The sequence below is a fragment of the Pleurodeles waltl genome, chromosome 7 (assembly GCF_031143425.1).
Source record: "Pleurodeles waltl isolate 20211129_DDA chromosome 7, aPleWal1.hap1.20221129, whole genome shotgun sequence".
Lineage (NCBI taxonomy): Eukaryota > Metazoa > Chordata > Amphibia > Caudata > Salamandridae > Pleurodeles > Pleurodeles waltl.
In genome coordinates this window covers 530,361,076-530,387,422 of record NC_090446.1, presented here as the reverse complement: position 1 = coordinate 530,387,422, position 26,347 = coordinate 530,361,076, and the positions used below count along the sequence as shown (strand labels likewise).

General features: G+C 45.2%; 1 protein-coding gene across 1 annotated transcript in view; it reads right to left on the bottom strand.

The window, feature by feature from the left end:
• The window catches only part of LOC138304294 (zinc-binding protein A33-like), a 160,270-nt gene that overhangs the window by 106,433 nt on the left and 27,490 nt on the right, over positions 1-26,347 (bottom strand). The window contains exons 3-4 of the mRNA XM_069244239.1: positions 23,622-24,112; positions 22,751-22,846 (exon numbers count right to left, since the gene is read on the bottom strand). Of these exons, the coding sequence (XP_069100340.1) occupies positions 22,751-22,846; positions 23,622-24,112 (587 nt within the window). The remainder of the gene's footprint in view (positions 1-22,750; positions 22,847-23,621; positions 24,113-26,347) is intronic.

Here is a 26,347-nt window from a genome sequence, read left to right as displayed (position 1 = left end):
TTTGACTCTCAGAACAATGCTTCCTGTACACTCCAATGGAAGAAATCAGAAGGACTAACCTGCTGCTTCAAGGAGAACTGAACTAGCTCCTTGAACTAAGGATCACCAGGGTAACTCCAAGGGCTACTTGGCTCTCCTTTGTGAGCGACAGGGACTTAACAAGCTCCCCAGGACTTGAACTCTGCTGGCGTGAATGTTACCCCCCTCACACTGCTTCATCCCACCCCCAGGGTTGAGCCCAAATAGGTTCTGGGCCCTTTGATGTGGTATTGGTAGTACTGCTCTTCCACTGGGACAACTGGGCCTTGCCAGAACCTACCTGCTGATCTGCCCAAGAAATGTTGTTTGTCAGCCTGACTTCATGGTAGCGCCTGCTAGGTTATTCTCTGCAACATTAAATCCTTTTTAGCATTACCTTTCGGCAAAGGTATCCGGCCTCGTGGAGTCCTCGCCAGGTACAGCCCTCAGCATCGTCCTGCTGGAGGAATCAGACTTCTAAAAAGTTGTTTAAGTCCAGAGCTAAAAATCTGTGCAAGGCTTGACAACAACCAGTTGCCCAGCAACAAAAACCTCTTTGGGCTGAAAATCCAGCTATTTCTGTTTGCAGATGCTCCAGCCATCATCGATGGCTTCCCCAAGACTTAGTCCAGTGGCTCCCCAGTGTCAACTGTCACCTTACCCCACCTTCTCCCAGACTTTTTCTGAAATATATCCAAGTCCGAAGGTAAGCTGAGATGGGCTTAATCCAGCTCTTGTATTTGAACCATGCTTCACCATGGTCAGCTTTACTTTGGACTTTGACCCGGTCTTGCCTGGACAGATAACCACGGTTAACGCTTTGATCTTTTAAGTGGTTGATTTTGCTAAAAACTCTAAAAATTTACTTTGGTGCTTTACCCCTACAAGGATTATGTTTGTTTCCTGAATGAGGCTTCTACACACCGTAACCAATAACACAGTTTTACAGTCGACCGTCAGAAAGGGGTTAATAGTGGCAGAAAACTGGTATATACAAGACACTACAAGCTAATGGATCTGAAGCGAAGTGACTGCCGGTATTGTGACTCATCTTCCACATAGCGAGCATTTGATAATTGTGGCAAGCTCACCCGAGACGAGCTTTTAGGTCTACTATAATTTGCAGCATGAGAAGATGAAAGGTGTTGCTCAGGCCGAGCTTAAGCCGGATGCGCCATGGCCATTTTAGAAATTCAGGTTTCCTAGTCAGGTCGTTAAGGCCAGCAAGTAATCCGATTAATTTATATAATTAACAATCGCACAAATTAATTGATTAAAAATGCACTGTGCTACCACGAGCAGAGTAAGGAGTCTGATGAATGACGACAAAGTACACGAGCCACAGTGCTGCTTTAAATATCTGTTCACGGGTAAAACAAAAAAAATTTGAAAAACAAAAAAGATTTTTATCCAAGTATGACTACTTAAATAAGCAGCAAAACCGCCCCTCATTTTTTCTCATCTGGAAAATTAAAGGTCACTGGATATCATTTCACGGCCGCAGCACTTACTGTTATTGTTATTACCAATACACTGCGTTTGTGCCTTTCATTTGTTCTCCCAAAAACATATGAAACATATGAAATCTGAATTTCACAAAGCAAAAAATATGGACAGGTAAAGTAGTTAATTAAGTCAATTGAAACGCAGTTTGTAATATTTGTGAAATTAAGGTATCAGGTTTCAAAAAAAGGATGCATGGAGCCGAGAGTGGGTGTGTAAATTCTGAACTATGTACCGTGGAACCACCCACATAAGGGTTGTTTCCAAAAACGTTTATTCAATTTTGTTTGCTTTTAAAAGTTTGAAGTTGTATTTGTTTACTGTAATGTGCATGGAATTTAATCACACATGGAACGGACTAAACAATTCATTAGCTTTAAGCATTATTAACCACCCTCCAGTGGACGGAATGCAGAGCAAATCAAACATTCACCCCCAGTCACAAAGATCTGGGTCCATCGTTTTTTTGCGCACCATGCCACCCCAGGTTGGACCCAGCCATATGCAAATCAGTCTTGACCCGGTTTCTCATGGGAAACTGATGGATTAAACCCAGATCTGTGACTGGGGGTGAATGTTTGATTTGCTCTGCATTCCGTCCATCATTTGTTGTTTTTGCTTTTGTTGCCCCAAGTGGGAATGGTATGCCCAGACGTGGGTCCTGTGCTTGCTATGCCACCAGATTTAAGCTAGCCTGGCTGATGAAGGGCGATACCCTGAAACCGGTCCCAGGATGCTTTTTTCTGGTCCAGGGAGGACCTGGCCTGGCAGTTCGGGCTGGACTGTGAAAGTTCAGAAAAGTGTTTAAATGAGATTCGAACTTATGGAACAAGCTAGGTGAGGTTTATCAGTCTCCGCAGAGTCCCTATCCTGCGGAAACAATGAGCTATCTAGGTTCTCCATGGCATCTAAAATGGCCTTATTCATAACGTCCCTGCGCTCTAAATCCACTTCTATTTTAGGCCATTTAAGCCTGTGCCCATTGTTTGATAGAGTCACCATAAAATTGAGCGAGAGAGGAATCCCCTCCAGATGGTTATCAGCCAGTGTGCAATGAATGGCATTATGATTGCTATCGGTTCTTGGGAGGACCTTGTCAACAACGGATTATCATAGCGGAAGGGCAACTAAAGTGTAGTTGATCCTGCTGGCTTGACCGGAGCGATTAAAAGTGGGATTGTGCTTGTAGATCATATTTAGCACAGCAATCACACACCCTTCGTCTTAGCAAAAGTTTGATGGAGAGAAGTTGGTAAGCACCTCAGTCCACCACTTCACAAGGTTAATACCTAGTGTGGGAACCCCCAATATTCCTCATCTTCTGCATCAGCAAAAGAGTCACTATTACTGACAAAGGGCTCAAAAGAAGTGTTGAAATCTCCCATGACAAAGTTACATGTGTATGAAATTTCACCCTGAGTGCTGCGAATGCTTTCAGTGCAAGTGTTTCGGCTCTACCTCTCATCTCACTATTGTACAAATAACACATGTGGTTGTCCATACCAGTAATAGCTATACCTTGTATGTCAGGAGAGGTAATAGCAAGACACAGTTTGACGGTCAACCAAATTTGTACGCAAATAAGAGTGCCTTCAGAAGTGCGCCTTTTCATTATGACAAGCTAGAACAAAGAAATTAACATAGCCCAGCCTATTAACATGTCTTTTCCAGGAAGTATTGTGCCTTGAACCTATGCTGAACAGGTAGAAGAGCCCCATTCTGGAGCGCCAAGCATAGACCTAACACCCACCACATTCCAGGATAAGAGGTTTACGGTATTTGGGTTTATGGATTGATTGCTCACTGGTAAATGTGGGCCCATATTTATACTTTAGGACCGCATTTGCGTAATTTGACGCAAACGTGGCGCAAACTTACAAAATACAATTATATTTTGTAAGTTTGTGCCGCTTTTGCATCAAAAAAATGACGCAAATGCGGCACTAAAAAGTATAAATATGGGTCTTCATTTTTCCACTGGTAAGGAGGTAGAAGATGAGATTTCCCCCCTCCCCCCCCCCCCCCCCCCCCCCCCCCCCTTCCCTGCCTAGGGATATATTGGACTGGGCGATCCCTTCAGTACTAGAAGGTTCCCCTCCTCCCACAGGTGTGTAATCACTACTATTGCTGAGTCAATCCACCATTGATGTTCAAGGCATTGGTCGAAGTTGGAGGTCAGGAAAACAATGGGGACAATGGGAGACCTGGCGGCCTAATTGTGAAGCAAATTTGGGAGCCAGTCAGAGGATTTCATGCAGCTCCAGACCAACAAGCCTTCTGCTGTCTGGGTGTGTTTGATTATATAGAGATACAAGTAAAAGACCCCCCTCTTGTACTGATGAATCGTGGAACCTTCTGGCATGTAAGATATCTGATCTAATTAGAGAGTAGCAAATGATGCACCGACCTTACATAATGAATACATTTGTTTATTAGCGAGTCCGTGTCCTCTATTACCCAACACCAACACCCTCCTCCCCCCACAGCTCAACTTGGGAACCTTTGTCATAAATACCCTACTCGGCCTTCCTGTCTGGCCCTCATATCGCCTGCCTCCATAAGCCCTTAAGTTAGGTCCCTGTAGGAGGCTGGACTGGCTTGTAGTGAGTACCAAGGGGTACTTGCACCTTGCACCAGGCCCAGTTATCCCTTATTAGTGTATAGGGTGTCTAGCAGCTTAGGCTGATAGATAATGGTAGCTTAGCAGAGCAGCTTAGGCTGAACTAGGAGACGTGTGAAGCTACTACAGTACCACCTAGTGTCATATGCACAATATCATAAGAAAACACAATACACAGTTATACTAAAAATAAAGGTACTTTATTTTTATGACAATATGCCAAAGTATCTTAGAGTGTACCCTCAGTGAGAGGATAGGAAATATACACAAGATATATATACACAATAGCAAAAATATGCAGTATAGTCTTAGAAAACAGTGCAAACAATGTATAGTTACAATAGGATGCAATGGGGAAACATAGGGATAGGGGCAACACAAACCATATACTCCAAAAGTGGAATGCGAACCACGAATGGACCCCAAACCTATGTGACCTTGTAGAGGGTCGCTGGGACTATTAGAAAATAGTGAGAGTTAGAAAAATAACCCTCCCCAAGACCCTGAAAAGTGAGTGCAAAGTGCACTAAAGTTCCCCTAAGGACAAAGAAGTCGTGTTAGAGGAATAATGCAGGAAAGACAAACCAGCAATGCAACAACTGTGGATTTCCAATCTAGGATACCTGTGGAACAAGGGGACCAAGTCCAAAAGTCACAAGCAAGTCGGAGATGGGCAGATGCCCAGGAAATGCCAGCTGCGGGTGCAAAGAAGCTTCGACTGGACAGAAGAAGCTGAGGTTTCTGCAGGAACGAAAAGGGCTAGAGACTTCCCCTTTGGTGGACGGATCCCTCTCGCCTTGGAGAGTCGTGCAGAAGTGTTTTCCCGCTGAAAGGACGCCAACAAGCCTTGCTAGCCGCAAATCGTGCGTTTGGCGTTTTTGGACGCTGCCGGGGCCCAGGAGGGACCAGGAGGTCGCAAATTGGACCTGAAGAGAGAGGGGACGTCGAGCAAGACAGAGCCCTCACTGAAGCAGGTAGCACCCGGAGAAGTGCCAGAAACAGGCACTACGAGGATGCGTGAAACGGTGCTCGCCGAAGTTGCACAAAGGAGTCCCACGTCGCCGGAGACCAACTTAGAAAGTCGTGCAATGCAGGTTAGAGTGCCGTGGACCCAGGCTTGGCTGTGCACAAAGGATTTCCGCCGGAAGTGCACAGGGGCCGGAGTAGCTGCAAAGTCGCGGTTCCCAGCAATGCAGCCCAGCGAGGTGAGGCAAGGACTTACCTCCACCAAACTTGGGCTGAAGAGTCACTGGACTGTGGGGGTCACTTGGACAGCGTCGCTGGATTCGAGGGACCTCGCTCGTCGTGCTGAGAGGAGACCCCAAGGGACCGGTAATGCAGCTTTTTGGTGCCTGCGGTTGCAGGGGGAAGATTCTGTCGACCCACGGGAGATTTCTTCAGAGCTTCTGGTGCAGAGAGGAGGCAGGCTACCCCCACAGCATGCACAAGCAGGAAAACAGTCGAGAAGGCGGCAGGATCAGCGTTACAGAGTTGCAGTAGTCGTCTTTGCTACTATGTTGCAGGTTTGCAGGCTTCCAGCGCGGTCAGCGGTCGATTCCTTATCAGAAGGTGAAGAGAGAGATGCAGAGGAACTCGGCTGAGCTCATGCATTCGTTATCTAAAGTTTCCCCAGAGACAGAGACCCTAAATAGCCAGAAAAGAGGGTTTGGCTACCTAGGAGAGAGGATAGGCTACTAACACCTGAAGGAGCCTATCAGCAGGAGTCTCTGACGTCACCTGGTGGCACTGGCCACTCAGAGCAGTCCAGTGTGCCAGCAGCACCTCTGTTTCCAAGATGGCAGAGGTCTGGAGCACACTGGAGGAGCTCTGGACACCTCCCAGGGGAGGTGCAGGTCAGGGGAGTGGTCACTCCCCTTTCCTTTGTCCAGTTTCGCCCCAGAGCAGGGGCTAAGGGGTCCCTGAACCGGTGTAGACTGGCTTATGCAGAATTGGGCACTTCTGTGCCCAAGAAAGCATTTCCAGAGGCTGGGGGAGGCTACTCCTCCCCTGCCTTCACACCATTTTCCAAAGGGAGAGGGTGTCACACCCTCTCTCAGAGGAAGTTCTTTGTTCTGCCATCCTGGGCCAGGCCTGGCTGGACCCCAGGAGGGCAGATGCCTGTCTGAGGGGTTGGCAGCAGCAACAGCTGCAGTGAAACCCCAGGAAGGGCAGTTTGGCAGTACCAGGGTCTGTGCTACAGACCACTGGGATCATGGGATTGTGCCAACTATGCCAGGATGGCATAGAGGGGGCAATTCCATGATCATAGACATGTTACATGGCCATATTCGGAGTTACCATTGTGAAGCTACATATAGGTAGTGACCTATATGTAGTGCACGCGTGTAATGGTGTCCCCGCACTCACAAAGTTCAGGGAATTGGCTCTGAACAATGTGGGGGCACCTTGGCTAGTGCCAGGGTGCCCTCACACTAAGTAACTTTGCACCTAACCTTTACCAGGTAAAGGTTAGACATATAGGTGACTTATAAGTTACTTAAGTGCAGTGTAAAATGGCTGTGAAATAACGTGGACGTTATTTCACTCAGGCTGCAGTGGCAGGCCTGTGTAAGAATTGTCAGAGCTCCCTATGGGTGGCAAAAGAAATGCTGCAGCCCATAGGGATCTCCTGGAACCCCAATACCCTGGGTACCTCAGTTCCATATACTAGGGAATTATAAGGGTGTTCCAGTAAGCCAATGTAAATTGGTAAAATTGTTCACTAGCCTGTTAGTGACAATTTGAAAGTAATGAGAGAGCATAACCACTGAGGTTCTGGTTAGCAGAGCCTCAGTGAGACAGTTAGGCACCACACAGGGAACATATACATGCACACCTATGAGCACTGGGGCCCTGTGTGACAGGGTCCCAGTGACACATACATATAGGCCACAAACCTATGAGCACTGGGGTCCTGACCAGCAGGATCCCAGTGACACATAACAACCATACTGAAAACATAGTGTTTTCACTATGAGCACTGAGGCCTGGCTATCAGGATCCCAGTGAGACAGTGAAAACAGTGACAAACACCCTGACATACACTCACCAACAGGCCAAAAGTGGGGGTAACAAGGCTAGAAAGAGGCTACCTTCTCACAGTCCCTGTGAAACGAAGCTAGCCGCTAAGTGCTCCGCATCGGACTCAGAGGATACTCTCTACAACCCTGAACGTACCACTGGTAGTAAAATATTTTCTTTGTTGCATTTTCATGGGGAAATGTTTGGGTCAGGGTAGATGCACATGCTGCAATCCAGAGGCATTTGGGTGCCCAATTTTGTCACTGCAATTTTTTTCCCACCTATTTTGATTGTCAATTAGTGTAATGTATTAGGTGTATGAGTGACTAGATGGATTGGGGGAATTTTTGCTTGTGGGGAACTTTCTAATTGCTTTATTTTGTCAACCTCATCTGACTGTTTAAGGCTAGCTACCTCTTTCTGTAATCCTCGGACCAAGATAACAATATCAATGGTAGCCACATTATTGTTGTGCCCCTAGGCCATGATCCGTGACAGAGCAACATGTACCTTTATGGCCCTATTAGACAGCTGGGCACCCTTTTTAATATATATATATATTTTTTTTAAATCAACCAGATCACCACACGGTTGTTGGCCTGCAAAGATTGTGTATCTGTTTGTACATGTGATAGTTGGAACCAAAAGAGTAATCACAGCCCCCTCTGGATCGGATTCAACAGGGGTATCACAGGTCAAATGCAGGGGCACCTCCGGCAATAGGCCCATTGAGCCAACCAGCCCTTGCTTGAACTTAATGATGTACACTTTATTTTATTTGCAAATAAAGGGGCAATTTTACCACCCACCCTCTAAGTTAGACTGTCTTTTATTGCCACCCTCCCCCCAAACACTACAATGGCGATGAGTGGGTCTGACCCCATGTGGACACTGGCAGCAACTTCAACACCGTGCGTGGGGGTTGTATTTAGTAGCCTGTGCCTAAGGTACCCCCGCATGTGCTGCCAGCATGACAGCCACCCCGTGAACCGAGAACACCATCCGGCATGCAGGCCCTGCAGTTGCCGGCCTGGCACAACCCCAATAAAGCACTAGGGGTCCATAGAAGTGCCCGCTGATCCATCAGACATGAGGTGAGACCCCAGTACTGCCCCCCCCCCCCACTGCGACATGTTGCCTATTGGTGCAGCACCCCACCCTGAAGCAGGGAAGCAGTCTCTTGCCCCGCTTACTGCTGTCCATTTCCGGTGAGAAAAGGCGAGAGGAGCGCCATCCCAAGACAGCACAGCAAAGAGCACAACCAACTCGCAACACCGACGTGAGAGGAGCAGCGGGACGAGAGCAGCTACCTGTGAGGCCACGCAAGAAGCATACCCGTAGTTTACAAAGATGTGGCTGCAGAGAAAATGGGCACAAGGCCCCACGGATGCGTGCAAATGCGCAGAGCAGTGAGTCTACCCCTCTAAAGAGAGAGTGAGATGTACGGAGCGGCCGCACCAGGAGGGAGACCCCCTCCCCATGCCCGCGCAGGGTCTGCTCTAAAACCAGGAGCGGTCTGCAGCAGCCCCGTCGCACCAAGACTGTAGCCGCGCCACCCCCACCCTCCCCTCCAGACCTTGCACTGATTTGGGGGGGGGGGGGGGGGGGGGGGGGCTGCCTATCTCCACAACAAGCAGCCTGACAAGTTGCCCGCAGTGCTGACAGGAATGCTGCGGCCGCTCGGAGTGAGGCGTGACAGTACTTGCCTTGCACCGAAGAACATGTGACGTGCCCAGGTATGCCCCCCCCTCCCCAGAAGCCACTGGACAAGTGATTGGTTGCGACAGGCCACATCAAGACTGTCGACCACCCCCACCCCGACACCCCCCACCCCCCGTGCCTGCCTCCTCACCGGGAGGAGGATTTGAAGAAAAAAGAAAAAACAAGAAAAAAAAATATATATATATAAAAGTGAAGGAAAACTGCACTTTACTGCAGAGGTGAGCTGCAGCACCGGCCACCACCGACTCTAATCACCTGCATCTGCCTTGACCAGTGAGGCCCATAGGTAGTGGAAAGACTGTCAGCCTGCCAAGAATACCACACTGCCAACTGGTGGCCAAACAAAGGTACTGCACCCATTCACCAGAGAAGCTGTGCCGTGCCAGAGTGAAGTCTGCAGTGCCAAGGAAGTTGCTGGGCCCACAGGTGAAAGGACAGCAGCACCACCACACTGACTGCGAAAGAGCCACAGCACCCAGAAAGTGACTCCGCAAGAAAAGCAGAGATGTGTGCAACCACTGCACACCAAAAGAGAGACTGCTGCCCATAGGTGCCTCAACTAAGCAGGATAGCCTATGGATGATGCATGCCACACATGGTGCACGAGAACGACGTGTGCTGAATGCACAGCCCCTAGCCAACAGGAAGACAACGCCACAGCACCAGACAGCCCCTGCTGATTGGAGGACCCAACCAGCATGAGGGAGAAGTGTGTGCAGACTATACTTCCACATGACACAGAAGTAGAGGGATCCCAAGAAGGTACCCGGAGCAGTATGTGCAACCCACTTAGTGCCACACGCCAACCTCCCTACCTGATGGCAGTGATGTTTTAAGACCCAGGTCTTTCGCTACCCAGAGGACGTGGGGTAGAACCACAGCTCTACTGCCCGGGGAAGAAGATCCCAGAAAAGGGAACACCCAGGAGTAGGAGCTCCAAGAATGTCCCTGAAGAGGAAACACAATAAATGTGGCCGAATGACGCCTGACTATAGAGACAGTTGATCTCTGAGAGGCCCTGTTGGCCGACGCCAAAGAAGGTACATGCCACTGTGCCCAGAAGAGGCTCTAGCGATAAGAGTTCTCAACCTTATCAGAAGAAAGAAGGTGCCGGCTGAATCACCAACAACGAAGAAAAGGAAGTGTGTTCTGCTAGTCCACACTGGGAAAATCAGATGGTGCACCAGGAAGATCCAAAGATGCCAGGTCAGGAAGGCATGCTCAAGAAGACTAGTTGCTGACAGAGTGCATCTAGTCACACAGGCAGCAAACCCAGAGGTGAAATGAGGATGACCTGGCGACAGCACTGTGGGAGAACCGAGCGCAAGCCTCAAGCACGCACAAACAAAGTCTCTCCCCTACACGTCCCAGCGTATCCGTCCAGACAGTCACTGATTGCTCAGCAACATGAAATAGCCAGTCACAAGAATGCAGATGCCTCCACAAAAGAAGAGCAACACCTGGCCACCATCACCCCAAAGTGTCAGCGGCTCAAGGAAGGTCTGCTACCATCTAAGAAAAGTCATTGTTTGCCATCCTACTGGTTCACCTAAATGACTGGCAACCCGATCACACCAGCCCCAGTCTACTCTGCCATCTCTACCACATAGAACATCAAACAACCAGAATGGAGACCTACACCCCTGCTGTGATGATCTGAAGAACCAGTCAACCAATGACCACTTGCTCACCCTGGCAGTATCCTGCTCTTGGTGGCAAGGGCGAGTTGTGACCGGGACCCATCTACTCCTGTAATTGCACAAGCAACTAGGCAGTAGCTACTCAGAGGTCTTGCAGTTGCCATGATGTGGCTCACACACACAGTCCCAGCACAGACCACAAGCAGTCGTGGGACAACCTAAATAAGGGGCCTCCCTAAGCACGAGAGGGTGACTTGACATTGCCCCACCGATGAAGTCTAGGAGAAAGCAAGGCTGTGCAATGGAGACTCCCAACAGGTCACAGCACACCAAGACAGTCTAAAGGGAATTAAGCAACACCAGTGTTAAACTTCACAACAGACTCCGGAAACGCTACTGATGTACCCCGTTTTGACAACATCCACAAATCAGCCTCAGCGTCTGCAGAGTAGACCAACTCCAGACTATGGACATGATTCCACAAAGCATGCAGCCAGAACGTCCTGGACGTCTCCAAGCCAGCGTTTGTGTCCTGAACCTCTCAGGTTAAATGATGAAGGGAGCGGCGATAACCTGAGGCTGCCACCATCATCTGGCCATGTGATGACTGCTATCCTGCTAATCGATACTAACGACTGATGCACTTCGCGGTATTCAGTTTATTTTGTTCCCCTTTTACAGTTTGGACTTGTTTTTGGTTTTTCAATAAAGTTTGGGAGGAATATAGGGTCCTGATGGACACATTCTAGTGTTTCCACCAGCTACACTGCCGAGGGCTGACTTCTACACTCATCCCACACCCATCCATCCATCACAGGCGTCACCAGTTAGGTGACCTTACTAATAAAGGGCTGGATGCATGTGCCAGAGGCCAGTTCCCAGAACTCAGACTATGGGTACATGTCACCTCATTTAGTAGCATAGGATCTAGGGCCCCCAACATTACAGCCTCCCCCTGCTCCTACAGTGGGTTCTGCGACTTACAGTCCCGCCCTTCCAGTCTCCAAGCATCCTGCCCTAGTACAGAAAACTCCCCCCACAGCAGTGGGGCTCCGGAGCTTTTTTAGCACGGATTGTCACCTCTCCCTGCAGTGGGTTCTGGGACTCGATCCCCCTCAAGCCTTCTGTCCAGGTACACAAATCAGCAACCACACCAGCGAGGCTGTATCGGCGCTTTTCTAGCACGGTGTGTTGCCTGCTCCTACACTGGGTTCTGGGACTCTTAGTCACATCCAGCATTCAAGCGTCCTGCCCAGGCACAGAAATCGGCTTTCTAGCCTATTTGAAAGGTCACAGCTTTTCGTGTGTAAAATACGGCCAGTGGTTATTTTATACCTGATGTTTGTAACATTTTGAAATAGAACTGTCTAAGTTAAATTATTGAAATTTATTTGCATATATGATGTTTTTGCCCATTGCACAGTGCTTTCTGCTGTGGCTTTGCAGCTTGGTAAAAAAGGCACTCTAGATTTATAACAATTGTGCATATTAAACTTTGAGGGATGAAACCCAAAACCAGCCCTGCCGAAATGTTATCACTTACAATCAGCCTGCTCGGCCTTGTCAGGCGCAAACACTAATGGGAAAGTGAAACACTCCTGCACGTTTAGTGTTTTAAAAAAAAATAATAAGAATCTCCACATCACGTGGATGTGATGGCGGGGGGCGGTTTAGTTAGTTGCGAAGTTATGTTTTAAAACAATTTACACATTCCTTCTATGCCCTCCCAAAGTTCGGCATAACTTTCAATATTGTCTTCTTTGTCGTGCAGATTTGATGTGATTGTAAGGTATTGGAAGGAATATTTGCTGTAAGTTGGAAACAGAAACAGCATCATGAAAATGTATACTGGAGCCTCCAGCGTAATGTTTTCCTCCGTCCATTGTTAAAGCACAGTTCAGTTTGTTTTTGGCACTATGAAAATGCTCTGCTATATTACTGATTTTGCTTGTTACAAGTATTATCACCTCCAGTTCCAGTGTGTTTTAAGGTTAGCATTGATCATTTGCTTTACAGCAAAACACGGGGGTGTGAATGGCCACTGTGCCTGGTGTCTTCCAAATGACCACCAAAAACCAGTCATCCTGCCTCCCCATAACACTTGCTCCCTCTCCGAAACCCCAGGAGCCCTGGCTTTTGCATTTACATTTTGAGAACCATTCTAGGGATGGCATTAGCCAAGACCTTTTGAATTTACTAAAGCTATATTTAAGTGATAAGGGCTTTCAACCTGTTTTCTTCATCCATAGCTCCGTTATTGTCTCATTCACATTTTTGTTTGGACCAATAAAGCATACAGCATACAGCAGTGGTTTAGCCCACTTAAGCCATTTGCTAACTTCACTTTGATTGACAGCATTCTTCTTTTTCCTTCAGTGTCAGGGCCTACCATGGCAATGTGTGCTTTTATGAGACTTAAAAATATTTTTCCGTTCAACCAATTTTTTGTTTTTTGTTTTAATAAGGACAAGTGCCCGCCACCTTCCCAGACAAACTTTGATAAAAAAAACATAACAGAACATAACGAGCATTGACAAAGCCAAATGGCTTGTAGCCAATGGCAGACCTGTTGTCTTTACCAGGCTTCACAGTGCAACTTGCTGCTTACCTTTTGTTACCAATTTTTTTTTTTTTTTTTTTTTTTTTAAATACGAATGGAGCACGTATTGGCTATGCTCAGGAGTATTTTTCATTCATCTCATGCTATTGGGTCGAAGGTATTCCACCTCCTATAGTGTGTTTGTATTGCAAGTGAATATTCTACATCTAAGTATTCAAATGATTCATGGCACATTGAATCATGTAGGTGAAGACAGTGAACACATTCTTGTTTGTGTTTTTTCCACAGTAGCAGGCTCTTAAAAACATTTAGTAGGCACTCAATTTTCAAACCAGACATTGACTTTGATGAGAACAGAAATGCCATTTACAAAGTGTCTGGCTATCAAACTAGCAGATTAGCAATTTTATCTCTAGCTCACATATGGTGCCAGCCAGTGTAGAGATGCTCAGGGTTGAAAAAACACATTTTAGTTGGTCAATAAAACAACTTACAGTGTAAACTTGACAATACCTCCGAGTTCTCACGTTTCCTATGGACTGGTGCAGCTCACTCAGATCAGGTTTTTGTTTAGATTTGTGCACTTGTTACTAGAAGTAATTAAACGAGATTAAGCGGCCACAATGCTCCAGTCCTTGGCTTTTCTTTTCCAAATCAATCACGGTCAGTCTTCTTTGATGCTTCCTAACTGATCAGCCACATGCTGGCTTCACTTTTTTCCATGTGGAGCATGGACCAACTTCTGATTAAGCTTCATTGATGTCTTTCTACCGTCCACTCATGGTTTGTGTTGTGATTCAGGCACAATTCTCTATTTGGTTCATCCTCTCATCCCCTACTCTATTTTTCTTTCTACCCCTCCCACCCGTGGGGTACTACTGTTTTTTCCCCTTTCTCACGCCCCAGTGTTATGGTTGCCTCGTTCCAGATCCCAACCATAGCGGTAACCGTTCATTCGAACACAGGGTGTCAATTATTTTGTTAAATGAAGTGTTGTATTTGAGGCAGGAGTCGTTCCGGTAGGAGTTAACACGTTTATTGATTTAAAGAAGTTAAATATAAAAAGGCTGCCGCGTCTTCTAGTCTCCTTCCGCTCCCTTCAACCGTCCTGTCTGGATGCCTGAGGCCCCAAAACGCAACCGCGGGCTGCACACAACAGTTCGGGTTCGGCACGCAACGCCACGCGCCGAACCTACAAACACAACATATCTCTTTTTTTTTTTTAATAATAAAGAACAACTTTCACAAAGGAGGAAAATTACATGAGAACATTACATAGCATTTAACAACCAAATAAGTGTGTCCTTAAGCTGCCAATAATTAGTAACATTCCTGCTAAAAGCCATGATATTCCCTGAGTTTGATCGGTACCCGTTTCTCATGGGCAGATCTCCTCAAAGTATGGAGTTCCAACAAATTGGTGTCTGACGCCTTCCGTTCCTGATTGATGCCCTCTGACCCAGTTACGACCCCTTTTCATTCCACAGTGACTGACATCCTTCACCTTAACAACCTTACCCATATTCCACCATTGACCACCCTCAACCATGATGGCATTACCACACACTTTCTTCACAGTCACTGAACTTCCATAGCAGGCCTCCCCTTTCCTCACAAATGTCTGTAGCTTGACACGCACCAGATCTCCAGGTTGAAATGAGTTATTTTGTAGAATTCTTCAGGTCATACCTAGCTTTTACTTTAGCTTGATTTTTTTTTTTTTACTTCACCCAACATCCAGTCCTTATCCACAGAATCGGGAAATTTACCAGACACAAGCTTGGCTAACCACGCCGGAAAAAAAGTCTTGACGTGCTACGTCTACCCTTGAGCAGTTCAAACTGAGAGATTTTCATCACTGAATGTGGAGTGGTACGATAGAATCACAACATAGAATTCACCGCTTCTTCCACATCCACCTTACTCGCTTTAGCCCACTTGATACACTCCACAACCACCCTATTCATTCGCTCTACTAAACCATTCGTTTGAGGATGGTACAGAGAACTCTTCAAATGTTTCATACCAGACTCTCTCAAACGTTTCCATGTCATTGCACACAAACTGTACACTATTATCCGAGATCAAGGACTCCGGAAATCTGAAACTGAATAGCAGTACCAGCAGTAGGCTTGGCAAAGAAACGCACTTCTGGCCACTTACTGAAGTAGTCCATTAGTACAAATGCATAATGCATCTGACTGGGGAGAAAATTGAAAGGCCCACTATATCGACCCCAACTTTAACCCAAGCCTTGTCGGGTAAAGATATGGGTTGTAATGGTGGTTTTACAACCTTCAACCCTTTTTCTGCACCATTACACACAACGCATCCACCAACCGCCCTTTCCAGATCTCTGTCCATAGAAGGCCACCAATAGTGTGCTCTAATACGTCTTAGTCATAGTGGCACCAAGGTGCTCCTCATGTGCATGGTCCACCAACTTTGACCGAACCTCACACGGGGGTACACATTTATCATTCCTCAAAATAATTCAGTTTTCAATTGACAATTCATCACCCACCTTGGCATATGGTTGACTTCTGCATTCAAATTTCTTTATTTAGGCCAGCCGTTGATTATATGCTGCTTAACAATGGACAACACCTCATCACTGTTTTCAGCCATCCTCCACACCATCTCCGTGCACACCTTGGACTCATCAGCATCTACAGCTGCTATACAACAATCTTCCACATCATCCTCCAAATCAACATTATTTTCTTCATTGATGGGTAGACGAGATAGAAAATCTGCTGTGAAATTATCTTTCCCCGGAATGTACTTGACCTGAAAGTCATACTGCAACAATTTTGTGTTGAGGCAGGCAATACAGGGGGGTCGTGTAGTTAATTTTGTCCCCATTTAAAATGTACACCAACGGTTTATGATCAGTTTGAATTACATAGTTTCTGCCCCACACAACTCCTAAATTTCTCGCTAGCCCAATAGCATGCTAGCAACTCTTTCAATCACCGAATAATTCAGTTCAGGATCACATAAAACTCTAGAAGCATAACTGATGACTTTCTCATCTTTTCCCATACCTTGTGACAACACTGCCCCTAACCCATACCTACTAGCATCAACCGTGATGGTGCACAATTGGCTGGGGTCATAAGGACTCAATGGTCTGGCGTCCACTCAACTCCTGCTTCACCCTTTCGAATATCGTTTGACACTCACTGTCCCATTTAAACTTTCATTTTGCTAGCATAGTTGGAAATGAACTTCGAGTAGTATTCACACATGCCCACGAAAGATCGCAACTCATCTTTGTCCTTAGGGTTAGGAGATTCCACAATCGCCTTCACTAGCCCAGGCCGAGGTGCAATACCTTCCCCAGACACACAATGGCCCAAAAATTCTATCTTTTTCTTGTAAAACTCACATTTTTCTTCCTTTACGCAGATGCCAAAGGACTGAAAAATCTTAAACACTGATCTAATTTTCTCATTGGGATCTTCCAAACCCATAGTGTGGATCAAAATATCATCCTGAAAAATTAGAATACCCTTAACTTCCCCCAGAATTTTGTGCATGATGCGTTGGAAAGCTGATGCAGCAGAGGCCAACCCAAATGGCATCCTGCAAAACTGGAAAGTGCCAAACGGTGAATTAAAAGCTGTGTAATGGCGTGAATCCTCATCTAACACCACCTGGTGATAAGCAGATGCCAGATCAATCTTTGAAAACCACACTGAACCCCTAAGCCCATCGAGTAGGTCACTGATCTTAGGTAAGGGATACGAGTCTACCCATATTTCCTGATTGAGACTCCTCAGGTCCACACATAAACGTAGGTCTCCATTACGTTTACGGGCAACCAACAATGGTGAAAGCCACAAACTGGACTCCATAGGCTCAATTACACCATTCTGTTGAAGCTTGTTCAATTCAGCTTTAAGATCTTCTCTTAAACTAAATGGCACAGACCTGACTTTATGTCTAACAGGAATGGCCCTATCCTTTACCTTTATCCTGTGCTTGAAACCTGAAACCTTTCCCAAACCCTGGGCAAAAATACCAGGAAACTCATCTTATAACGGTGCTTTGGAATCTGCGTTCGCCACCACCAAAACTTGTTCTTTCGTTCCGGGTTTCAGCACCATACCAAACAAACAATGATGGTACCAACCCAGAATGTTCAGACCCTTATAGGCCACATAAATGGTACCAAAGATCCTCCGACCCTTGAACTCTAAACTGTCTTCTATGTAACCGAACTCAATTTTCCTGCCCTCATAAGAGACCGGTGATCTATCGGGAGGGAATAACTTTGTCACCCCAAATATTGTGGAACAGATCCAATGTAATCATAGTAATACGTGCACCAGAGTCCACCAATAAACGAAGCCATTTACCTCCAACCCGAATATCCACCAGGGGATCTATACATGTTTTTTTTTTTCCTTGACACCTAAGACATTATCTGTGACCACAACAATCAGGTCTTGAAAGGCTTTTACGAAAGATTCCTCTCTATTTGCCTCATCTTCCTCCACGACACAAGTTACTTTAGCTTGCTTATTACTCGTGGATTGACAGACTTTTGCAAAGTGACCAACTTTGCCACACTTCCTACATACAATGTTCTTTGCCGGACAACTTTTGCCGTCCTTTAAGTGGGGCATGTTTCCACATCTAAAACAAATGTTCGAAGACCTAAAAAAAGGATTGTCACTTTTCTTCAGCTCAGCGTTCTTTACTACGCCCCTTTTGGTAACAACATTGATATGAAGCGGATCAGAGTCCTTCACAGCAGTGCTAGAAGAGAGTTCCATCAGAGAGATCTGGGCCAGCTCAACACTCTTGGCTACTTTGATAGCATAGGAAATCCAACGTTGGATGAGGCTAAGTAGCTTCTGCTGAATGTGTTTGTTCAAACAATGACCAATGAACTGGTCCCTAATCAGCTGGTCTTGAAAATCCCAAAATTCACACTTAGAAGCCAGTTGTCTAAGTGCACTGACGTATGCATCAACATCCTCACTTTGAAATTGCTGATGCTTGAAGAATTTGTGACGCAACACTACTAGACTCGGTAGTACATCAAATCTTGTGGACAACTTCTTGGTAGTCATCAAATATTCATCGAGTTCTTCATCAATTTGCGGTAGGTCTGGTAAGTGTTTGAAGATTTCTCTCCCTTCATACCCCAACAAATGTAAAAGCAAACATTTTTTCCTTTCAGGGCGAAAACGAGAGGCTCCCATAGCACCCAGGTAGGTTTCAAAACCATCAAACCATTGTCTCCATGGAATGGGAGGGGCACCAGGAGTTTCCAGGAAAGGTGGTGGAGGATTGACTGACTGCATTACGTAAATCCAGACGTGGCAGTTAAAGTCAATATGATGTCAACTGTGTAGCAATATTAATACACTGCTGATATATTACAATAGAGATTCAAGCACAAAGTACTTCCAAGATGGCGCCTGAAAAGGCCATCCACTGGACCAGTAAATACTCGTTCTAGATCTCGGTTACCACTGCTGTCAGAAGATCCTCCACAGAAAAGTTCCAAGAATACACTTGTTTTCTTCTGGATATCGATGTGGAAGACGCTCGAAGAAAGAACAATGAATGTTATCTCACCAACCGCGTGGGAAGCAGCCAGCTCGTTGCCAAAAATCAAATGTTGTATTCGAGGCAGGAGTCGTTCCGGTAGGAGTTAACACGTTTATTGATTAAAGAAATTAAATATAAAAAGGCTGCAGCTGTCGCGTCTTCTAGCCTCCTTCCGCTCCCTTCAACCGTCCTGTCGGAATTCCTGAGGCCCCAAAATGCGACCGTGGGCTGCACGCGAAAGTTCGGGTTCGGCACGCAACACTGCGCGCCGAACCTACAAACACAACAAAGAGCTGTTAAGATTAGTAGTGCTTGCTGATCCCCCTCAGGGTTTGTGGTCGAGCCACTAAAGTGTCAACCCAAAACTGTCTGGTTTGCATTCACAAAATGTGCCTCACATAGGATCACATGAGCAAGCAGTCCTACTCTTGTTACAGTTTAAGGACATGCAATGTGCAACCTATAGAAGCATCAAGATACTTAAAAGGTGGCAAAGATGGATAAAGAAGTAAAAGCGGAGGGGAACAGCAATGCTCTCTTCGGTTTACTTGACCAGTAGGGCAGTGCTTTAGAATCCTAAAGTTAGGCATCCAGAGCCAGTGGAGCTCTTTCAGTAGGTTTGTGGCTCAGGGGAATGGCAGATGAATAAGGGTATAGTTTCCAGCGTTATTCTAAATGTGAGCACCAAACTATCATAGCTTGTCAACGGCAAATCAAGGCACTTCGCTTTGCTTGGGTAAAAGATGATCTGATGTAGGAAGACAAGAGTACAACACACAGTCTCGAAGAGGGCCAGAATTCTAGGGTATCCTGTGGTCACAAGCTCAGTATGGGACTAAAGCAGAGTATTTTCTGTTCATTCAAGGTCACACGAAGTGGAGGCTATTTCGCCAAATTGACTATGGACTTGGCTAGCAATGTGGGTGTAATCCACATAGATATGACATTGAAATCTGCAGCACAACTTCTATACGCTGCATGAACATGCTGAACAAGGCAAACTAAAACAAATCGAAAAAAACTAACTCAGCCACAGTTCATTTGCAGTCTCAGATTTTTTGTTGACTGACAAAGATTCAGATTTTTCTGTCTTGGGCAAATAATCGGAACCAGCAGTGACCAGAGTACAGACACTGCATGAGAATGTATATTCCAGGGCATCAAAAGCCACATACAAAAAAAAAAACAAAAAAAAAAAAAAAACACACAATTAGAAGGGAACGCCTGTTTTTGAGCCAGTTATATCTCTAGAAGGGTTGAATAAGCATGTCTGTCTCTAGAGACCACCCTTCCGTGGCACAGACAAAGGCCTAGAATGCAGTTGAATCCAATATTTATAGTTTTATCAGCAATAAGGTCTGCTTTCATGTTTGTTGTAAAAAGGCGGGTGGCTATTGGGAGGAAGTTTTTTGGAATGTCTTTGTAACTTCACATAAGTTTCAGAGTGTCAGGGAAAAAGATTCTGTGGCGTCCGAAGTTCAGCATTTAGACATTTTCCATAACATCCTGGGATGTGACCAGCAGGATGGAGAAACAAGAAGAATGTGGGCGGTGGGAAAAGTATTTGTGCAACTTCTGCATCATACTTTTATTTTGAGAACAAATGGAATTTAAGCAGATTTTAGGGTCTTCCACAGTGGCTTAATAAGGGATTTTTGGGCCCACAGAAGTTTCAGATATTTGGGGCACAAGGTAAGAGTTGGGACCGAACAACTTAAAAGCACAGGGTAGACTTGGGCCAGGGCAGTGGGGTAATGTATATCGAGTGACGACATAGCATGAGCACCATAAATAACAGCTATTGGAGGAACGTGAGGGAAATACCTCAGATGCTCAAGAAAGGTTACTTGTGGTACCAACACTATCTTAAGGGCCACATGAAAACACGTGTCTCCAACTCTATGACGATAATAAAACTACTCTCCTTCTAGCACATCACGAAGAAACCTCCATTTTATCAGAAGTGTCTGCTGTGCACTATACCCTGTGTACTATCGCCTCCCCTTCAAAGAAACCATGGTTACCAATCTGCAACAACAGATTAGAGAAACAAGACTCGTCTCTTATCAGCATTCCACTGTCCACTCATTTGCCTTTACGCAAACAAGGCAAAAAGTTGCTACAGAAGCTCTAATGATGAAAACGGAAATGGCATACCTTAGACACCAATTCAACTGTTGAGTTTCTGGTGATTATTTTTTCGGTTTTGCTCCATAGGCTGACCTGGAAGCCTGGTAGAAAGTTTGGGTTACTGACTAAAAGTGGTAACTATTGTGCATGATAAAAAGGGAATTTCACAATAGAGAGTATAACATTTTGTTACAGGAGCTTTTAAATATCTTCCCCAAGAGGTTAAGAGCATCATGAGGTTTTGCAAACAATGGAGATAGACCTCGTCCAATCTTCCTTTAAAAAAAAAAAATATATATAAATTTTTTTTAACATGAATCCCTTATGACATATGGCTTTGGATCCCGGCTCCCTGGTAGAGTAAAAAGATAAGGCGTCACTGCTAATTTTGTTGGTTATGAAAATTGACAATTATGGTTTACCCTATGTTTAAGAGGCGTATGTGACTGATTACCACCAATGCACTTTTCAGCAATGCACATGAATCCTTAAAGGATCTATAATGCGGACAATGCACATAGTATGTTTTCATTATCTCAAAGTGTGTATTTCACACAATTGTGTTCCCATGTGCAATCGTGGTAGCGTGAAAAAGTCACTTCATTTTTATTTCCCACTGAAACAGTTTTAAAATCCCTGATTTTAGCAATTGAAGAAGGAATATTGCGTGCTGGGAAACATGGACAACACAATGGTCATAAATTTGGCTAAGTAAGGTGCTGTACTCTTCTTAAACAGACAAGGAAAATGTATGGGGAATTTGTACTATATAAAGCAAATTTAAGTGCCCCTAATTAAACATTATGTATGTTATTTTTGTTCACAACGCCAATAACCACGTTATAAAGCTGTACTTATTTTACCATATGCTCTAGATTAGTATGTGATAAAAGGTTGTAATTGCACGACAGCGGTATTTCTTGACTTCTCCAAAACAAAAGGTGGAGTGTCTCCATAAACGGTGAACTGAATTACTGTCTGGCAGATTTGGAGCGGTCCTAGGACCAACCTGGCTCCCCACTGACTCAGTCAACAGAGGTGAGACAGACCCCGTCCATTTTCTCTACTTGTCAGGCCCATGTGCCATCAACCTGCCCAACAGCCAAAGGAGGCCTAACAGGGTAAGCGTGCCAAAATATCACTGACTTCCAACACCATTCCCCACTCGGAGTCTGGATCAAACTACATGAGAAGACTTTATTGGCTGCAAGACAACTGCCTTCATCTGAAGCACATACATGTGCCCCCTAGGTACCACTAAATTGCAGGGTTACCTATACATAGACTGCAAAACTTGCATATTTAGCCAGCCAATAGTTTGAGTCTCAATATGTCAAGACATAGTAGTGATCCCTGGCAGAAAGATGTCCCCTTCCAGAAACTTCACGGAGGCCGTACTCTCCATACTGTGGTTTCCTTCTTTCAATGGCAAAAGCTAAACTACATTAGCCATCCGCTGTCTTCAGTCAGACCACGCAACTCGTTTGAAAATCTCAGCATATGCCAAGCATTAATAGCAGCAGTCTCTGCTATACTCTCTTTAGATACTAAGGCTGCACAGAGCTTGGACGGACGTAGGTGCACCTGAAACCTTCAACTAGTTCGCTACTCGGACGAGTCATTAAACCATACTGTCACACAGGTATATAGCTCAGCTGAGTCCATTGCTGGTCTTAAGAGGGGGAGCGTCACGACATTTGCTGAAATCCATTGGGTGTGGTAGTTATTTATATAATGGAGCGCCAGTGGATATGCCAGTACTGGCTGTTCCTGCCTTAACCATTCTAGCTTACCTTCCATCTGCACCACCCACAGTGAAACTGAAGACTTTACACCCACGCAATTAGCACAGTATCTGCTGCCCTTGCCCTGACTCAATAGGTTATGGCAGGTGCCAAATTCCAGCTCTACAAACAGATGCAGCTGAGGGATTTGAACTGATCATAGAATTAATTCCTTTGGACTCACCTCGTGGAGCCTCCAAGACTTTTCTTGGTCCGCCTGCTGTTTATCAAATTTCTTCCGAGCAGATGCCAGCTGATCCAAGGCTGAAGATAACTGATCCTAAAATGTAAAGGACAGGAAATGTCAGGATGCAAACAAACTGCACAAACATGAACAGCACAAATTTTACAACTTAGTACAGGTATCAAGACACGGATGAATCTGTAAGCCAAATCAAGAACCACTAAATCTGAATACTGGCCATGGTGCAGAAATCACGTATGTACAACGTGGAAAAACAGAGAAAAGTAGAAGAGGAGGCTCAGTATAAACTTAAGGACTAGAGTGAGAACCAGTGCTAGAACCAGGGAACAAAACAGAAGTGAGCAATGGACGCGGCCAGTATTTACATTTCTAGAGGTCTTAAATAAACAGTGAATCTCTTCTAGCATTAAAGCTGAAGATCAAGACCTGGGTGCTTATTGGGAAAAATTGAAATAATTTTACAACCCTTCTGAAGGTCATATGTTTGTTAGTCTTGAATGGGCTGCTTGTCCATATAGTAGATACGATATGAGCAATGTGTATTAACCCTGGTCTGACAAAAGCTCATCACAAATTATTAAGTTGTAACAGGTCAAAGCCTGTACGGCTTTTACCATTGGCACATTTACATCTTAGTCATCTCCAACTCTGTGCAGCCAATCAAAACTGGAGCTGTGCTGTAACGAGGCAAAGTCAAAAGGGCATTTGTCTAAGTACTGAAAATAACATCTACACTAGTCTAAAAAGAAACAAAGCATTTCTAATAGGACTACTGAAAACTGGGGCAAAAAAAGGCGTTGCAAAGCGACCACTGCATGAACTCTGCACTAAGCAGACACAAAACACGTACCTTGTACATACTAACTGCATTCTGGATGGACAAGAATTTGTGGCCCAAGTGCTTAGGTGCATCACGGCAGATGATACACATGAGCACTCCATCGTCCTTGCAGAAGAACTGCATATTCTCTTGGTGGTCTTCACACTGCGCTTTGAGTGTTCCATTGGTCTTGCAGACTATTTTCTTATTCTCCAGTTGGTCCTCACATAGCTTTTTGCTGGTCTTCACCTGGTAGCTTTCCTTCATCCTTTCAACCAGTCTAGCCAGCGCCATGATAGGTGTATAATCTCCACGACAGAAATACGCCCGGCAGAGAGGGCAAGAGCCAAGCACCCTGCCAACACATACTCCATCAATGCAGGTTTGGCAGAAGTTATGGCCACATTTCAGGAGCACTGGGTCTTGGAAGAGCTGCTGGCACACCGTGCATGTCAAATCTTCACTTAAGTACATGGCCTTTGAGGCACAGGCCACAAGAACACCTTTTGGTTTAAGTTCTGCTGGAAGAGAATGCAAAACCTTTACTTGCAATAGAGAGTCAAGAGATTTTTAGTCAACAAGATTAAATCTAGCCACTTGCCATGTTACTGCAGTATGACTGTGTGAGATGCCGGATGTAAAAAAACAAAAACCCACACACCAACACTTTCTATAGAAAGTTATCCCATTCATATTTGGTAAATCTTAAAAGCATGATTTCTTGCAAGAAGCAAGGCTGGGCAACTACATTCAGGTCAACAGCCCTGTTTGGAATGGTTAGAAAGCCATAAGAATAAGTTACTTACCTTCGTAACGCTTTTTCTGGTGGATACAGTTACTCAGGGATGTGGAATTCCTATCACCCGACGCCCGGGACATCTTGTTTGGGGTCAAGGGCAACAAGTTTTTATGTTTACTTTGTCCTTGGGACAAGTAGGCCCAACCCCCTGCAGCACAAAACCCTTTGGCTGCCTATTTACAGAGAGTTGAACTCTCTGCAGTTGAGGTAATGTGTTTCCAAAAGATAATGCTGTTCGAACTTGTATTTATGGTTCATTATTTGAAAGCCTTCATTATTAGGGTGCGTGCTGTAAATAAATGTTTTAAGGTCACACTTCACTACTGACGTTGGTTCCAGTACAAAAAAAAAAAAACGTGTACACACGTTTGAAAAGTTTAGGCTAAGAGGCTAAGTATAATGCTCCCAGAATGCTCTCTGATTATATGCAAATGAAGTGTCATTTAGTAAAATGTGTTGATGCATGCTAGTATTTCCCAAAAATATTTCTAATGGAAAATCAATGTAACCATTTTCAACACGATTATGGGAAGCATGAAAATAAACAAACACTGACAAAGCCAACTGATCTGACATATTTTTATAAGTCTTTTAGTTTCATCAATGCGTGTCTTGTTTTGACATGGCTTTTGTAACACTTTATTGTTGTGGGAGCTACCAGGAACCTCAACATTATAACAAACATTGGCAAAACCCCCCCAAAAAGTTTTTGAACTCTTAAAGCACACGTTGCCACCAGCGGCATAACAAAGGCCCCGTAGCCGCCCTCCAGGGGGCCCGTCAGCACAGCACCTGCCCTGAGTGAGTCTGGAGAGGGGGCTCCTCCATGTTCTTTGCAAAGGGGCACCCTCCAGTTTCGTTACGTCACTGATTGCCACTGTAGTTCCTGACACTGAACAAAACTACTTTGTGTGGCAATATGCGCCTTGTGGAAGAGCAGAATGCGATCACTCACAGTAAAGCCAGCCGAAAGAGAGAGAAATAGAAGTTTAATAAAAACAAAATGTCTTCGTTAACACCAGACCTAATTTGGGACCAAGACCCACATGTAGGTAGCTTTTTGCATGTTGCAAACAGCGACTTTCGCTGTTTGCGACGTGCAAAAAGCACATTGCGATGCACAAACCCAGTTTTGCGATTCAGTAACCTGGTTACCGAATCACAAAAAGGGTTTGCGACTCGCAATTAGTAAGGGGTGTTCCCTTCCTAATTTCAAATGGGTGCTAACACTTTCGCAAAAGGGAAGGGATCCCCATGGGACCCCTTTCCTATTGTGAATGTCATTGTAAAAAAAATTTCAGAGCAGGCAGTGGTCCTGCGGACCACTGCCTGCTCTGAAAAAATTAAACGAAAACGTTTCATTTTTCGTTTTTGTTATGCATCTCGTTTTCCTTTAAGGAAAACGGGCTGCATTACCAAAAAAAACAAAAAAAAAACTGCTTTATTGAAAAGCAGTCACAGACATGGTGGTCTGCTGTCTCCAGCAGGCCACCATTCGTGAGGGGGTCGCAAATTGCGACCCACCTCATGATTATTCATGATGTGGGCATTTGCGAAGCCCTTGCGAATCACAGATGGTGTCAAGGACACCATCCTACATTCGGATTTGCGACTCACAATTTGCAGGTCACAAATCTGAACCTACCTACTTGTGGCCCCAAATTCTTAAAGAAAGTCACAAAAGTGCACCCATGGTATATGTCGTACCCCTATAAAATATTTGTGAACTGTATTTTAGCGTGGGTAAATACGATGTGTAGATTTGCTCATGTGAAAATCTATTGAGCATTTGCAAGTTCATTTTCCCTCCAGCCACTTTCTTCCTAAACCTGGAAGAAGTTCTAATTCTGCCATGGTCAGGAGTAAATGTCCAACCTTTCTTATTATGGGAAAATATTAGAGAGAAGCTGGTAAAAATCCTTAAAACATGCAGGTTAGTAGGTTTGCAGACTCAAAG